This window comes from Dipodomys spectabilis, unplaced genomic scaffold, assembly GCF_019054845.1.
Source record: "Dipodomys spectabilis isolate Male_0828 unplaced genomic scaffold, ASM1905484v1 ptg000335l, whole genome shotgun sequence".
Taxonomy (NCBI): Eukaryota; Metazoa; Chordata; class Mammalia; order Rodentia; family Heteromyidae; genus Dipodomys; species Dipodomys spectabilis.
Window position 1 is genome coordinate 3,444,592 of NW_024871012.1, and position 16,936 is coordinate 3,461,527.

Here is a 16,936-nt window from a genome sequence, read left to right on the forward strand (position 1 = left end):
GAAGATAAGTGTATTGGTTATCACCGTCTTTTTATTTTGTCTGAACAGAGTTAGACTTGAGTACATGTAGTATCCTTAGCTGGGTGTACACTGGGGAAGGATACACTCATGTTCACGTATACTTTGATAACCTCCTCGAGACACATACTCTGCTGGATAACTAGTTGTTTCTCCCCCTCTAGCTGTGACCAGGAAACCAACATCAATATTCTCATTTACTTGCTTTTACTTCGGGTTTGCTTGTGGTTGGATTAGATCGCATCATGAATAAGAGTATCCTGGAGGCCCCTTTGCATTTTTTGCCCCGCAGTCCTTGGAATTGAACTCGGGGCCTCTCGCATGTTCCAGAAGCTCTTTACTGCTTGAGCCAGGGTCAACCCACGCCCTCTTTGTTTCTGTTTTTTGTGAGATTGGCTAGAATCTCACTCCTCCTACTTAAACCCTGTTGCCCAGCCAGGACCACCACACCTCGGTTTTCAGATGAGGCTGGGAACCTCACTACCTATCTGGGCTGGCCTCAGAGGTGATTCTTGCCAGCTCCATCCCTCAGGTGGCAGGGCATGTAGATAGGAGTCACATTTGTCCGTGTATTTTGATTGTGTCATCAAGCTCTCATGCGTTTAGCCCATGTGGGCCCTCAACTCAGGGAGCTGGATTTACAGGCATAAAAGTCACCATGCTTGGCCATATTTTGCATTTCTTTAGGAAGCAGAAGCTTGGTTGCCCCTGGCCTAATTTAGACCAGTGTTTCTTACTATAAGCGGCTCTACTTTGTATAGATAGAGAGAAGGAAGAATGTGCCCTCCAGAGCTGTGACCGCGGTAGTAATGGAAAAGTTAGGGGTATCCATGGAGAATGGTATTATGTTTTGGGTGTCATTGGCAGGCATACATCCCATATGTAATTACTGGGTCAGCTTTATTCCAGTGGCCTTTTTACAGCATCTGTGGATTATATTCAGAAGTGAAAGGAGGTTTTGGTGTTGGTGAAGCTGCTTAGCCAGTAAGTTGTTTTCCCTCATGGCTTGTGTGTTCAAGCCCAGTAGGACAGCATGTGTCATGGTAGTGGAGCTGAGCAAGGCTGGACTGTTATTGATTGGCTGAGAAAGTTGTATCCTGTAGAAGAAAGCCACGGGGAGAAACTAGCAACTCCTTTTCTTCAGCTTCTTGTTTGACATTCTTAACTCACATATAATGACCTGGGTGAAAGTTTCCTTAAGCCTAATTCCATGATTCCATGCATCGTTTATTTTTTACTTTGGATTTAATTTGCTCTTCCTGATTTTTTAAGATGTGTGTTTACTCTGAACGCACAGGCCACAAAGGTGTTCTGGCAAATCAGAGCCTGTCTGATGTTTTGTTTCTGAACAGTGCTTACCTTGTTTCCTCTTAGGGCATTCTGTGAGCATCAGATCCCTCACTTCTTCCCTGAGGCCAGATGGACCTTGATCTGGAGGGGGGAGGAGGGAAGGTTATTAGAGGAAGATGAATTCTATTTCCTGTCTCTTCAGAGGCATGGAAAATCACTCTTGCATGGCTGCAGGCGTGACTTGGTGCCAGGACTGAAGGCTTTTAATCTGATCTTTTAACACCAGCTCTGGTGTGTCAGCCACACTGCCACAACAGCAGCAGGGGCATTAGGATTTATCTTCAAATGTTTTTTTTATTTTAAAAATAAATGATTGAATCTAGGAAATAAAGAGACATTCTCTGAAGATGAGCACATATGCTACAAGACAATGGTTTGGAGGTATTTTGCACATGTGGAGTTTGATAGGAGTAAGAGGTAAATTTACATACCTCTAGATGCACGCTTTTTGTTTACTTACATTTTTACTATCTTTTTTTTTTTTTGGTTGGTCCTGGGCTTGAACTCTGGGCTTGAGCGCTGTCCCTCAGCTCTTCAGCTCAAGGCGAGTGCTCTGCTGTTTGAGCCACAGTGCCACTTCCAGTTTTCTAGTGGTTTATTGGAGATAAGAGTCTCACAGACTTTCCTGCCCGGGCTGGCTTTGAACCGTGATCATCAGATCTCAGCCTCCTGAGTAGCTAGGATTACAGGCATGAGCCACCAGCGCCTGGCTTATTTTTACTATCTTTAAGTAGTTGTACAAAGGAGTTACCATTCAATAAATAAGTAAAATATAGCTTGGTCAATGTCTCCCCTGTATCCTCTCTCCCTTCCTCCCCAATCTGACCCCTTGCCCCACTTTTCTTAATTTTACAGGCTATGCATTGACTTGTATAATTGCCTCTACCCCTGTTTTTCTTTTCATTTGTCTCCCTCTTTCCCAGGCCTTTTAAGTGGGATTCATTTTGTGGGACTATGATTTTGTTTTTCTAAGGAATTACACTGTTTAAATTCTCCACTGCAAACACCATTCTTCAGTTAATACATTGTGTACACATACATACAATCCATGTGTGTTTCCTTGTACAATATAAGTTTATTCTAGATTTCAATATGACACAACACTTGTGTCCTTTGTCGCTCTGGGCCTGACTGGCTTCACTTAACATTATGCTTTCCAGGCCTGTCTGTCTTTTTGCAAATGTAATATCACTCTTCCTCATAGATGAGTAAATGTCCATCTTGTGTGTATGTCATGTGTATGTGTATATGTGTGTGTGTGTGTGTGTGTGTGTGTGTGTGTCATATATATTTATATATCACATTTTTCTGATTCATTTCTCATTGAAGGGAATCTGGGCAATTTCCATTCCTTGGTTATGATCAGTAATGGTGCAGCAATGAGCATGGCTGTGCTAGTGGCTTTTCTGTATCCTGGTCTGGTTTGTAATCTTTTGGAAGAATTCCCTGGAGTGGTACTGTTAGCTCTTTCAGTTTTTTTTTTTTAAGAATCTCCACAAACTTTTCCAGAGTGGTTGAACAAGTTTATATTCTTTTCAGTAGTTTATTAGGGTTCATCTAGTCCCACATCCACATCAGCATCTGTTGTTGTCTGTATTCTTGATGATGGCCCTTCTAATTGGGGTGAGGTAGAATCTCAGTGTTGTTTTCAGTTGCATTTCCTTTATGGTCAGAAGTGTTGAACAGTTTTCCCTGTGTCTGTTGTACATTCTACTCCTTCTGAGACATCTCTGTTTAGCTTGTCTGCCCACTTATTAACTGGATTGTTGGTTCTTGGAGGGTTTGGTTTCTTGAGGTCTTTGCATATTCCGGACCTTAGGCTTTCATCTAATGTATAGCTAGCATAGATGAACTCTTCAATTGAGCCCTTGTATACTGATTGCTACACATGCTTAATATTGCTTATGTATAACTTGCAACATTTTCAAACTTAAATGTATATAATAATGACTCACAACTATTAAATAAATTTGGTTTTGACGGTGAGAATGTTTTCTTTAGGAATTGCCTTATTATAGCTCAAAGGTTCTTAAAAGTGTGTCTATATAATAATCATGGAAAAGAATTTTTCTGTATTTCCCTAAAACATTTAAAAATTACAGGAATACACATACTACTACTTTCAGAGTCCTAAGCATTAGACAAAGACATTGCCAACTCCTCCCAGGTGCGCAACCATCACTTACAGTGCTTGCTTAGGCCTTCGCAGGACCCCCACCCTAGAGTGTAGAGAGAGCTTGGGGCCTCTCAGCTGTCTGGGCTGCTCTTTTCCCCCACTTCAGTTTTTCCTTTTTTTTTTTTTAGCTGTTTGGAATGGGGAAGGCAGATCTATACTTTTCTTGTCTTCAAACTTTTCTTTAAGAGGCACATCTCAAAGGAGTAAAGCTCTTCTATCTCTCCAAATAGATCTGATTTTTGGGTGAAGTACAAATAATCAACTCTGGGTTAGCAGTTGCATAAACAAAAAGTACTCAGGCAATGACAGTCATCTCTGGGCTGAATCTTGACTTCACTGTTATGAATTATGCAGATTACTCTAATCACACCAAGCTGTGTAACCTTCAGTGAGTTATTTAGCTCTCTAAGCCTTAGTTTCCCCATCTTACAGAGAAGATTAGAATAGCAGCGTGGATCCAGAGATTGAATTGGGTAATTGAGAACATAGTAAGCACCTCCAGCTGTAGAATATTGGTAGTATTGGTGATGGCAGCCATATCAGCAGCAGGAGCAGAGCTCTTGAGTTTGTTTTATAGAGAACCTCCCTTTTTAAATCATAGCATTTTAGAATAATGTGAATTGACCGTTTTTTTCCTCTAATGTACTTTCTAAAGAGGAAAGGAAAAAAAAAGTTAAATTAATACTGAACCCAGGCTTCTCAACTAGCTGAACATCCCTGGTTATTTTTCATCAGCAGTTTCAGAATATGGCTTGTAGGGCCTTAGTCTTCTTATAAATGAAGCATGCCAGCAGTGTCCTTCAACTCTACCCTGTCCACTTTCCAAAAAGATGTATCTGTAAGGCAGTTTTAATGTGGATTGAAAACTCTATGTCCCTGTTACAATCTGGCAAAAAGCAGTAGCCTTTATCCTAATCTGGGCTCTTTATTTGCTTTGTGTTGGGAGAGTCTTAGCATCCCTATCGAATGAAAGAATAAGTCCAGTGTTAGCAAACTCTTCTTCATTCCCTCATTTTCTTCTCCTCCTCCTCCTCCTCCTTCTTTGTCGGTCATAGGCTTGAATTCAGGGCCTGGTCACTCTCCCAAGCTTTTTCTCTGAAGGATACCACTCTACCACTTGGAGCCACAGGACTACTCCTGGTTTTCTGGTGGTTAACTGAAGATAGGAGTCTCACTCATTTTGCTGCCTGGGCTTACTTCAAGCTGTGATCCTTGTAGCTTCCTCCTGAGGAGCTAGGATTACAGGCCGGAGCCACTGCCACCCACACTCCCTCATTTTCTATTGCAATTCCAGGGAACTGAATTCTATTTCAAGTGGGTTTTTTTGTTTCTGTTTTTGTTTTGTCCTAAGACATTTGAAGAGGAAGTAGTAAAAACTGTTAAGAGTTCAAGGTAGCATTTCAGAATGCGCTGGCTGACAAGTCTTCCTGTGAGAGTCACTGAGCTTGTGGCTCTAGCACTGGGCACTCAACCCCTGCAAATTCTCTCTGAAGGAGGGGAATATTTTATTTTTGCCCTAATCTATTAGATTAAATATTAAACAGTGGACATTTAGTTGACAACTTGATTTGGAGGTGAATTGTAGGTTTGATAGTCTTACTTCTCTGTAAGTCATTTTAGAGATGAATATGAGATGTTTTATGGGAATCAATAAGCTGTCCCAAAGATCTTTGGGAACTTCAAAGGCCTTTATTTATTTATTTAGGATTTTGTTGTAGGCTGCAAGTCATTTGGTAAAAATTTTATTACATTATAGTTGATAATTCTTTCCTCAGGGGACATTAGCATTTTTGAGAAACTTTCTGGTGACAAGGACCAGAGTTCATTGGAAGAGCCATGTTACGTAACAGGCAGTGTGTTGTGGGTGGAGGGGGAGAGATCTTGAGCAAAATACTTAGATTCTCTGGGCTACACTTTGCTCATTCATATAATGGGATACCTGTACAATAGTTGTTGCTATATAAGGATTAGTGATCTAGCTGGGTATTTTGGCTGCTTTAACAGAGGTCAGAGGAATTGTGGTTTAAGCAAGATAAAAAGCTTCTCTGTTCCATAGACTTTGGTCTTGAAGCAGCGATAGCTGATTTGGTAATTTGATGTTGTTTCCGTACTGGTATTCCCTTACACTTAACCATGTCCTGCTAATATCCAACAGGAATGTCTTGAAACATACTTATCTGCCTCTGGCCAGCTACAAGGAGACTTGAAAATGTAATGTTACCTGAGGGCCCATTATGTCTACCCAATACTTAGATTAGTATAAAAAAAAGGGGAAAAAACTAGCAGTTACATTAGACAATTACAATAGACAATTGTAATAGACAGTGTTATGCATGAAATAGAAACAGTGATTATTATTGCAAGTGGTGTGTCTATATAAATTCGAGCTGTGACAATGTACATTTTTACCTTTCACTTAATATATGAAACATTACATAGTTCTTGTTATAGATGTCTCTCCCCTGTAGTTGAGATCTTGGCAAAGAGTTTACTAATCAAGTAAATCAAGAGTTTGCTTATCATTTATAAGTTTACAAAGGATAGAAAACATGAATGGATATGGGCTCTGTATACTATCTACATAACCCCAAGGGGCCATACCTAGTTCATACTTATGCCCATTTTAAAAAATGAGCACCAAGTCTCTTAAAGACATTTCTCAATTGAAGGATGGGTTAGAGCAGGTCATGCATAACCTGCTATCTTTTATAGATTTATTGGAGGGAAAATACTATTTAATTAAAAAACAAATTTTCAGGAAATCCATGAGGTATTTCTTTCCTCACACCTACCCATGTGTGTGTGTGTGTGTATATATATATATATATATATATATATATATATATATATATATATATATATAGTCCCTGGAACCAGAAACAGTGGGATCAAACAGTGAGTGACAATTTTCCTGCTCAAGAAATTATGGAAAATATTGGATAAGTCATTCTTGAGTTTGAAGATGTCTCAGAAAAGTTGGTCCACGTTTATTGTTTCTGCCAAGTTAAATTGATTCTTTATAATGGCTTGGGTTGCAAACCACTTTTAAACCACAACTGGAAGAAACCTTAAATGTGTGTGTCTTAAAGAGATAGACTGGGTGTATAGAAAGTGCTTCTTTATCACCAGTGACTTCCTAATTCTCATTTCTTCAACCAGTGATCCTTGTTACCTGTGGACAAATGACCTTCACTTTTAACCTACCACCAGATTTTTATAAATTATTTCTGGGTCTTTGGTGCCAGGGAGATGTTCATCCGCCTCCTTTGTCCTGTAATTCCATAGCTAGGTGGGTTTTTTTTATTGCTCTTCTTGTTTTGTCTTGTTTTATTCCTTGAAATGCAGCTGCTTAGGAACTGGTGGAAGAGCCACTAGAGGTGCCTTACAATGACTATAGAATGAACTTGGGGCTTGGGTGTGCACATCAACAGAGCTGCTTTTCCCATCCATCGGTTACTGTAAATAAATACTGTTTTAGGAAATGAGATGAGGAACTCAAACCATTCTTTTTGCAACATGTAACAAAAATTCTTTGATCAGTTTTTTTTAATTGCATTTTTAGATTATAAAATGAGAATTAGGAATGAAGGATTTTATTTGGTCTTTAATCTTTATTCAACTATTCACCTACTACATAGGCCACATTCCAACTTAATCTTGCTGGTGCAAATTTAATTTTAAATTAGATCTTTTTATTAAAATTGCCTTAAGATTTTCTAGTAAGTTGTACTAAATAATGCCTTTTCAAACCACAGAATTCTGTAGATTTTGTGGATACTCTACATTTAATGGTAGAAAATTAATGAAACAAATAGTTATGATATAAATATATCTGAATTAGGATTCTAACAGGTTAGAACGGAACCTCATGTATCATTTAATATACATTTAAACATACTATAAATCTGGTTCTTTGCTGGAAAAACATTTCAGAGATTTCAGATACTGTTGTTTGAGCACCCGAGTTAATAACATGTACTGCATTCCTCTGAACTGCATTTTGCATGTGGGGAAAAATTGTGAATGAAAGTTGAAAATTGTGATCAGTGACTTCAGTACTGTGCCTTAGGGTGGAAATGAACACAATACAATGGTTGCATATACTGATGGCAAAGCTGTCCACCGAGGTCACCCCTCGTGTTGCTTGTTAACTTAGTAAAGAAACAATGGCTGTGACAGCAAGCGTTGATGTAGGTGGGCCTGGCTGAAATCACCAGAGATCCCCTGATAAGCACGCAGTGACACCCTTAAGACCATCTTCAGAGTGTTCATTAAGCATTGGCAGCTAGCACAGAGCATGTCTGCTTTCCATCTTTCCCATTTGGAGCCATTTATTCAGTGCTAGTATGCAATGCATTTTAACAACATTGTGTATGGACAGAATGTCTTGCAAGGATTAATACAAGGATTGAGCTTTTGGAGCATTTGATCCAAATGTCTGCCTTTTATTTTATGTGTGGGCATTGGTAACCTTTCTTTTGCAGTATTTTCCCCCATAATGTTGAATGAGCCAGCAGAGAACATAATTCTCTCCCAATTCTTGGCTGACTTTGCCTATCTGACTATGTGTTTGGATGACAGTTATTACATGATAGTGGCATATTATGGTCCTTTTAGCCTCAGGAAATACAAGTTGATTGTCGGGAGGGAGGTAAATCCCTCCTCCCCCCAGCAAATTGGTTTCCCTCCTGGCAGTCTTTGCTTGTCCCCAGACTACAGAGCAAATCCTTGTATGCAGAAACTAATGAGTGCCAGCTATAGTGGTAAGCATAAACAGGATTTCAGCCCAGGTCAGCCTCAGCAGAAGGCCATCCAACTGTATCGAAAGTAACTAGATGTCAAAGGGCTAATGATGCAGTGCCTGGGTAGCAAGCAAAAGGCCTGAGTTAAACCTCCGGTAGTGAAAAGAGAAAGAAAAAGAAAATTAAAAATTTGCTGTTAGAATGCACCCGTGGTATTCAGTATAGATGATGTGGAAAACGAACTGTGCAACTTGCGGGCAAGAACAGGATGGGGAAACGGGGGAAAGCAAAGGACGGGATGACGTTGTTCAAGAGAAATGAACTGTGAAATGGGAACATCTCCACACAGCATCTTAATGATAACGGGAAAGGAAAAAACCTCGCCACTTTAGCCACATTGTACATATGCAGTGTCTACCCATTTTTGTGGCCATTGGCTACCATATCATTAGCATGAAATACATTTGTTGGAGGGGTTAGAGACAGGAGACCTCCACGGAGTCAGTAAGGAGAGAGTTCATTTGCCAGAACCCAGTCACTGGCCTGCACCTGATGCAGTGTGCAGAGGGGTGGACTTACAGTGGGGAGAGGAGGTGTGGCCACAGCAGGTGGGGGAGGGACCTGGGTGCCTGGGGGTCTCCTGCTGCCTCCAGATGTGGCAGTTAGGATAGGTTACAGGTGGTGGCCGGCTCGGGACTTGAAGAGGAGCTCCAGGTACACACACACAGAGAACAAAGAGGAATGGGACCCAACAGTTTTAAAACTGCAGGAAGTTCGGATCAGTAGAGATAATTGAACATGCCACGGACGAATACTATCTTTCTGTGAGAAGGGAGGAAGTATGGCCAAATTATAAGTAGTGAGCAGTCTAGGGCAGCGTTTCCTAAAGTGAACCCCTGACAGTTTTGATCCCTCCTTCCACAGCCAAAATTGTTTAGGAAGCCCTGTATATGCATCCTTTGTTCCCTTTGTGCTTTATAGTTGTAAGTTCTTCATTATATAATCTATCTCTTTGTGTGTATGTGTGAGTGTGTGTGTGTGACACTAAAATTCTTAGAATACTGCTTTGGGGGGTTTAAGTAAGTTTAAAGTTAATGTATGTCAGAAAATTGAGAGTTTTTACAAAGAAGGCATAGTAGGATTTTAGTTGGACGTACTAGGAATGATGGTTTCATTTGGATTTGAGATGCTCAGCTCTACCTGGAGTATACAGTTCTCATCACATTGGATTTGACCACAAAAGTATTCTGAAGGATAGTGAGTGAGTACTTTTAGAGCCAGTAAGACAGAAATCATTGAGTGACCTAAGGATGTTTAACCTGGAGGAAAGAAACACGCATTACGGCAAGCCACTTCCAAATGCCTGAAATGCCAGAACAGTGGAGGGGAATTTGGAGATAAAGTCATATCACCTCAAAGAAGTCACAGGCAGATGTAAAACTGAGCCCCAAATGAAAAAAAATGTTGGAACTTGAAATATGGTGACTTCTTTTTCATAGGAAATACTTCAGGCGAAGACTTAACTGACAGTTGGTTGGAATGTGGTCGTATGCATTTATCCACTGGATAGAGTAGTGGCTTTTGGCCTGTGGTTGGTACTGCAGTTCCATCAACTCCTCAGACAACATCTGGAAATCTGTGCATTTGGAAATAGTCTTTTTGTTGTTAATTGTTAACAATGACTGGGGTACTAGTAGCATCTAGGTCTCATGATCCCTATAGGTTCTTCCTAGTTTGAGTTGCTGTTATTGACTTTTATTATACATGTAGCTAATGATTCCTATTAGGAGGAAAGGTATTTTTTGGTCTAAAGTATTTGGCCTAAGTATCTTTCCATATGATAGTACATGAGTTCTCTAGTTCCCTGCCATCTACCTGTTTTTACTCTAACCAGATTGATCTTACTAAAATGCAGAACTGATAGCACTCAGCTCCTCAAAAATTTAATAAAAATGTCTGATTTCCTACAAAGATAAAGTCCAGCTTCTTGCATGTCATGCAAAAACCCTTCACGATTTCACCTTGTCCTACCTTCCAGATTTCATTTCTCACTAACACATAGCTAGCTGTGTAGATTATACCTCATCATGCATATGTCTTCATACATTTGTCTTCATTTTTCTTTTTGTGAATTCCTCTACCATTTAAAAGAGCTTTTGTTTGTATGTCCTTTATATCAAAGAAGACCTGACAGAATTCTCTCCTACATAGTTCCTCAGCTGAGTTCCCTATACTCACCTCCTGACACTGCTTGAGAGATGTAAAAGGGACTTTTCTTAATTTCTTCTTCCTAGTGGTGTTATTATTTAAATTTCTTTATTTTAATTAACCTCTATTAATAGTGTAAGGGAGGATAACTGTGATAATTCAGTAGATGCTTGTAATATATATTGAACAAGTTCATCCTCTGCAGTATATTTCCACATTCCTTTTCTCTTCCCTCACTTTTCAATCACTAGTAGGTTGCATTGTGTGTGTGTGTGCGTGTGTGTGTGTGTGTGTGTGTGTGTGTGTGTGTATGTAAGTAATGTACTTAGATCCTCTTCACTCTTCGTATTTCCCTCTCCCTGCTCCTATTGATTGCTTCTGAATAGTCCCCTTTTTATATTTTTGTCCTGTGATCTTCGTCATCATCATCATCATCATCAATCATCAATCATCATCAATCATCATTAAGTTTCAGGTCTTAAATTAAGGTCTTTGCTCCATTTGGGGTTGATTTTTCTACAAGGTGAGAAATAAGGGTCTAGTTTCAGTCTTTTGTATGTATATAACTAATTTTCTCATCACCATTTGTGGACGAGATTGTCCTTTCTCCATTATTAGGGTTTTGTTCTTTTTAAAAAATCAGATGGCAGTAGCCTTGTGGATTTATTTCCGGGTCTTCTGTGTTTATTGTGAGTGTTTTTGTGTAAGTATACTATGGTGTTTTTGTTATTAGGACTCTATAATATAATTTAAGCTATGATATTATGATACATCTATGTTGCTCTTTTTTTTTTTTTTTCAGGATTACTTTTGATACTTGAGGTCATAATGATTGGTTTTTCTATTTCTGCCAAGAGCTACATTGGGCTTTTGATGGGTTTGCATTGAATCACACTGTAGGTTGCTTTTGATTAGAGAGAATGTGGAAGATCTTTCCATCTTCTAAAGTCCTCGATTCTGTCTTAGGTTCTTGTAGTTTTCATTTTAGAGGTCTTCCAGCTCCTTGGTTAAGTTTATATCTAGTTTTTTTTTTTTAAGCTATTGTTCATGGAGCCATTTTGATTTTTTTTTCTCATCCTGTTTATTGTTGATTCACAGAAATGTTATGTGTGTTTGTATGTTGAGTGTTGTTACCTGGTGTTTGTTTATCAGATCTAGAAGTTTTGAAGTGAAATCTTCAGTCATATAAGAATAATATCTAATATGCAAACAGGTATTTGTCTTCTTTATTTGGCTCCCTTTTATTTTTTTCTCTTGCTTTATTGCTTTGGTTAGGAATTCCTGTACTATAATGAATTAGGTGTGGAGATAGTGGATATTCTTGTCTCATTGTTACTTTAGAAGAGTTTTGTATGTGCTTAACTGTAGGTGTCAAGTTGTACTGAGGTATATTCCTTTTTTTCCTAGTTTCTTCAGAGCTTTTATCATAAAAGGATGCTGAAATTTGCCAAAAGGTCTCTCTGCATCAAATGAAGTGATCATGTTATTTTTGTCTTTGATTCTTTTTGTGTGCTGTGCAATGTTTATTGATTTGCCATTTTTGAACCATCCTTGCATCCTTGGAATAAAACTAACTTGACTGTAGTATATGATTTTTTTAATGTGTTGTTGAACTTGCATTTTATTGAGAATTTTATGACTTTATTGAAGAAACTGACCTATAATTCTTTTTGTTGTATTCTTAAATCCAGTTTTGTTTTGAGTGTAATACTTCCTTCATTAAATGAACTTTCCCTATCTTTTCCTCTGTCTAGAGTTTTTGTCTCTTCATGCTTTATTCACAGAATTCCTGAAAGCCTTTAAGGTCACAGTTGTCAGGTTAACTTCCTTAGGGAATCTTTACCCAGCCCCGAAACTAGATTTAAGGTATTTTCTTGATAAATGGTTGCATGACATCCCATAATTTTCTTATGGAAGTCATCCTCAGTAAGGATGCACTTGTGGAGCCTTTCGAGGCTTACTAAGTTATGGACTGTTTTCCTTGGTAGAGTTTAAACTCTGAGATCTGGGGCTGTGGTCCATCGGGCTCATTGTCCGGGCTTAGTACAGTGTCTGATGCACATTTCGTGCTCAATAAATACTTGAATAAGTGAAAAACAAAGGCTTTCCTGGTGCTCCAGCAAGTGTACTGTCTTCCCTCCCGAAAAGCCTTAACTGTATTTTATATCCTACGTTTCTGTGCTATAAAAGGTGCCCTTACGGCTACGCTCCTATGAGAAGCAGGGCTAGTATGTCATCTTCTTGCAGCGTCACACAATAGATGTGTTTGTTACAAGACTTTGAGTTTATCTTCTGTCTCTACTCTTCTACCCCTGCTTTTGTCAATACGTGGCATATTTTTTTCTAGCTGTAAGTTGGAATGTAGTGGTTTTTTAAAGTACCTTTAAAATTACTATTAGAAAAACCACTACTATGGCGTGTATACCTAAAGTATGGATATGTATGCCAGCTATTTCCATTGTAATCAAAGCTAATACCTTAAATAACCACTGCCCACAAATTGGTTTATGAAGGTCTGTTCTCCAGTAAGCTTTTTTGACTTACTGGGGGGTGGCGTTGTTTTAATTTCTTCCTTGTAGAGAAAAATAGTTCACTATTTTATTCATTTAAGCAGACGTTAAAATAATTTTGTGATGCAGAAAGTAAGTAGTAAAAATAAACTGATACATGGGATTTTATTTCACAGTCATCCCCCCCCTTCCAATAATACCTGTATGCCTAACATCATAATATTTTCAAAAATCAGCTTCAGTGAGATACAATATACTGGTTTTGTGTACAATTTAATAAATTGACAAACTTACACAACCATAATTTGCTTTTTTTATGTTAAAAGTAAAATATTTGTAAATCACAATGTAATAAAGAATAAGTAGGGCTGGGAAGGTGGCTCAGTGGTAGAGTGCTTGCTTCGCATTCTTGAAGCCTTGGGTTCGATTCCTTAGCACCACATGTACAGAAAAAGCTGGAAGTGTTGCTGTGGCTCAAGTGGTAGAGCGCTCGCCTTGAGCTGAAGAGCTGAGGGACAGCGCCCAGGCCCAGAGTTCAAGCCCCATGACCGGACCCAAAAAATAAAAATAAAAAAAGAATAAGACATTGCTTTCTTCAAACTCCCAGTTACCTATACTGATTAATTATTGTGTTCTTGGTGGCATTTTATTTGATGGTACTAATGGGACAATTCAATCAGGGGCTCATATTTGAATGAGAAGCTTGAGCAATAGGACAGAAAATAGGACTGTTGTCTTCTGCAGATTGACTGAGGTGGAGTGTCTGTCATCACTTGAGGGGATAAGCAGGAAGTGAGGCAGGAAATGATGTTAGGGTGGAGTGAGAGTAGATGACAAATTGGGAAGGGGAAGTAAACCCGGAAGAGATGGCTGACATAATGGCAAAGCAATCAGTGTTCTGAGAAGATGTGAAATCCTTGATTTATTTTCTGAGTCAGAAGGCTTATTTGTTAAAACCTATGGATGGAAATAAAATGTTTCCTGGCCCACTTTTTTGGGAGACTTGGGGCTGCATTCTCAAGTCTTCATATTTCCCTTTTTGTGATTTTTTTTTTTTGCTCTTTGTTCCTGAGTTTTAATTTTCACACCTTGCCTGGGTTCTTTAGTGGGTGGCTTCTTGCGTCTGTGGGGTAATGTGTTTACTGTGTGATGGAGTGAGTAATATCGGGGTGCTTTGAGACCTTTCAGAGCCACAGGGAGGAAGCATTGTTTGCCTTATGAAGCTTCTGTTCAGAAAGCCCTTAAGTAGCAAATGATTCACGAGTTGTGATCAGAAGTAAGAAAGTAGAAGTCTACTTCTGAAGTGCAGGTAGAAATTGCTAGCCTATGCGTATTTCTATTCAAAGGGCCTAGCTGAATCATGATGCACATGGTCATTTTAGCTTTGTAGCAAGTTTCTGTAGTAGCATCTGATAAGGGTGTGAGTTTTTCGTTTTCTCTGAAACACTGCGCTTGATTTTAATGTGGGTCCTCAAAGCTAGCCCTACAGCCTAAGGGACCTCTGCCCATCTTAGCAATTGTCTCCAGTTTATGACGCAGGACAGTCTTCATGGCAGAGAGGCCTCAAGTAGATATATTTCCCAGATCTGTGTCATGTAACTATTTTTGAATACTTAATATAGAGTAGATAATAATTCATGAAAACAGGGCTGTTTCAGTAGATAGAGAAATGGCAGGGTAAGAGCTTCAGCACTTGAGCAAATGAGTACATGAGTAGAATGGATGATATGCTTGTTGGATGTTTGTATGATCTTGTATTTCAGCTTCTTGGAAGGTTTAAGTAGCCTTTGGTGATTGTTCAACATAAAATGTGTGAAATCCCATCACAATTTCCTCCCATAGTCTCATGTGTAATGTTAAATGAATTTCAGGAGCTCTACTTGTTTTTTCCCCTCTGCTTTGCAAGTGCTGCTCTTTCTATCACTGCTCCAAATCAGAGTAACTATATGTTACCTCTATGCTTTGTACATAGTAAGGTCTCAGGAAAGAGAAAGAGACCTGGTTCTTGGTCAGGGTAGTATTTATTTAGGGAATCTGAAGTTACATTGACTATGCCTTTCTTGTCTCGTTTTATCATAGGAATTTTACTTCAGAGAAAGAAAAAACATTATTTCATTTTGGCAAATATTTTATTAAAGGGTAGACAGATGTTAATAAGACTGCTTCTTGCTAAACTTTGTGTGTGTGTGTGTATGTGCGTGTGCACACGCATGTGTGCGTGTATGCATGCTGGTATGGATTCTTGAACTTGGAGCTGGTATGGATTCTTGAACTTGGAGCTGGTATGGATTCTTGAACTTGGAACCTCGACTTTCACATGGCATTTTTGCTTGAAGGTGGCACTGTACACTTCGGCTTCTGTGGGATTGCTGCTTAAGCTCATGTTTTGAAACTGGAAATCCTACAACTAAAAAAGGTCAAAAGTGCATAGTGTAAAGTTCAGTGCCTATTAAAAGCTGAAAAATACAACAGGCTATTATCTGACATTTAAAATACACATTCCTATTAGAAAACAAAGATAGGAGCCCTATGTTTTATATAGATAACTAGGGCAGTTACTTTACCACATGTTCTTCTCCCTATTCCTGTACAGATCAGGGGTGGAGATTGTGGGGGTCTTCATTAACTTTAGTAAATAGCTATCTGAGGGTTTTAGAATGGGGAAACAGGTAGTTGAAAAGGAATTCCACATTTGATGATGGCTCTTCGTGTGCATAATTGAGTTTCTTGCTTTCTTGGTGAACAAAGTAGTAAAGTTAGCTACGTTTCTAAACTGGAATGAACCACAAGACTTTTCCATCTGCACAGAGGGATTCTTATTTTACAGCACAGTTCCTTTGGTTCTTCATTTACTAATCCAGATTGACAGGCCAGAGTCTTATTTTAGACTGACTGTGAGTGGTCTGGATCTCAGATTGGTTAGTGTATTTAGTTTCACTTTGGGGATACTTGGCATTTGTATGTGTCCAGATGTGTGTGAGGACACCATGTAGAGACTTGTACTTAATTTTCCCACTATTGAAAAAAAAAAAAACCAACTGTGAACATCATTTCTTGTTTATTCTCTTTGTAACTGAATTATGGATGGAAAAATTTTTCCTGAATTATCAATTCTAGTTTTTCTAAAAAAAAATTTGTCTTAATTTTTCTGTTAAATGAATTAAAAAAAATATTGACAGTCCTTACACTTCAGTTGTACAACTTTTAAATTTTATCCTTTTTTTTTTTTCTTGCAATGCTGAGGAATAAACCCAGAGCCTTATGTGTGCTAGGCGGTGCTCTACCTCTGAGCTTCATTTCCAGCCCTGGTATTTGTAATGTGCAGCCCTTTATTGTAGATTCCAGCATGGATATTTCATGTTCCCAGAGGAAACATTAGCATTGAATTCTAAATGACCTTCTAGTCTCTATTACAACAATCAGGAAAAAAAATTAAGATAAGTACATGTAGCAAATAATATTTTTCTACAGATGACAGAGAGAAAAGGGAGGACGAACAAAACAGAAAGATTTTTGTTAATACCAGTGGAAGACGTTTAGTCAAAGTTCTCCCCTGACTTGAAAGCGAAGTTGAAGCTGATAGGACCAGATATAGGGGACCATCATTTATTGGGGCACAGATGGTTACCACTTAGTTACTCACTGCATCGTGGACCTAAATGTACCCTCGATACTACCCATTTACCTGTGGCTTTTATTTGGAAATTTGGAAAAGCCCCAATGCTGTCTTGCATGTAATTGAAGTTAGAGAACATGTTAGGAAAAGCTGTTCTGACTGAGTAGAAAACAAATAATTGTATTCTGTTTCTGATCTTCATTTATAGCACCAGCAACAAGTGGTGCAAGCTGTGGAACGGGCCAAGCAGGTGACCATGGCAGAACTGAACGCCATCATTGGGGTACGTGGCCTTTCCGTTCTAGCTCTAATCTCA

The 16,936-nt window shown here is 38.9% G+C and overlaps 1 protein-coding gene across 5 annotated transcripts in view; it reads left to right on the forward strand.

Annotated features, from left to right (window-relative positions):
- Tle4 (TLE family member 4, transcriptional corepressor) overlaps positions 1–16,936 on the forward strand; it is a 143,115-nt gene that overhangs the window by 34,988 nt on the left and 91,191 nt on the right. For 3 of the 5 annotated variants that reach the window (XM_042665572.1, XM_042665573.1, XM_042665576.1), the window contains exon 6: positions 16,829–16,903. The exons of the other annotated variants lie outside the window; for them this stretch is intronic. In XM_042665572.1, the coding sequence (XP_042521506.1) occupies positions 16,829–16,903 (75 nt within the window). The remainder of the gene's footprint in view (positions 1–16,828; positions 16,904–16,936) is intronic. 5 annotated transcript variants of the gene reach the window in all.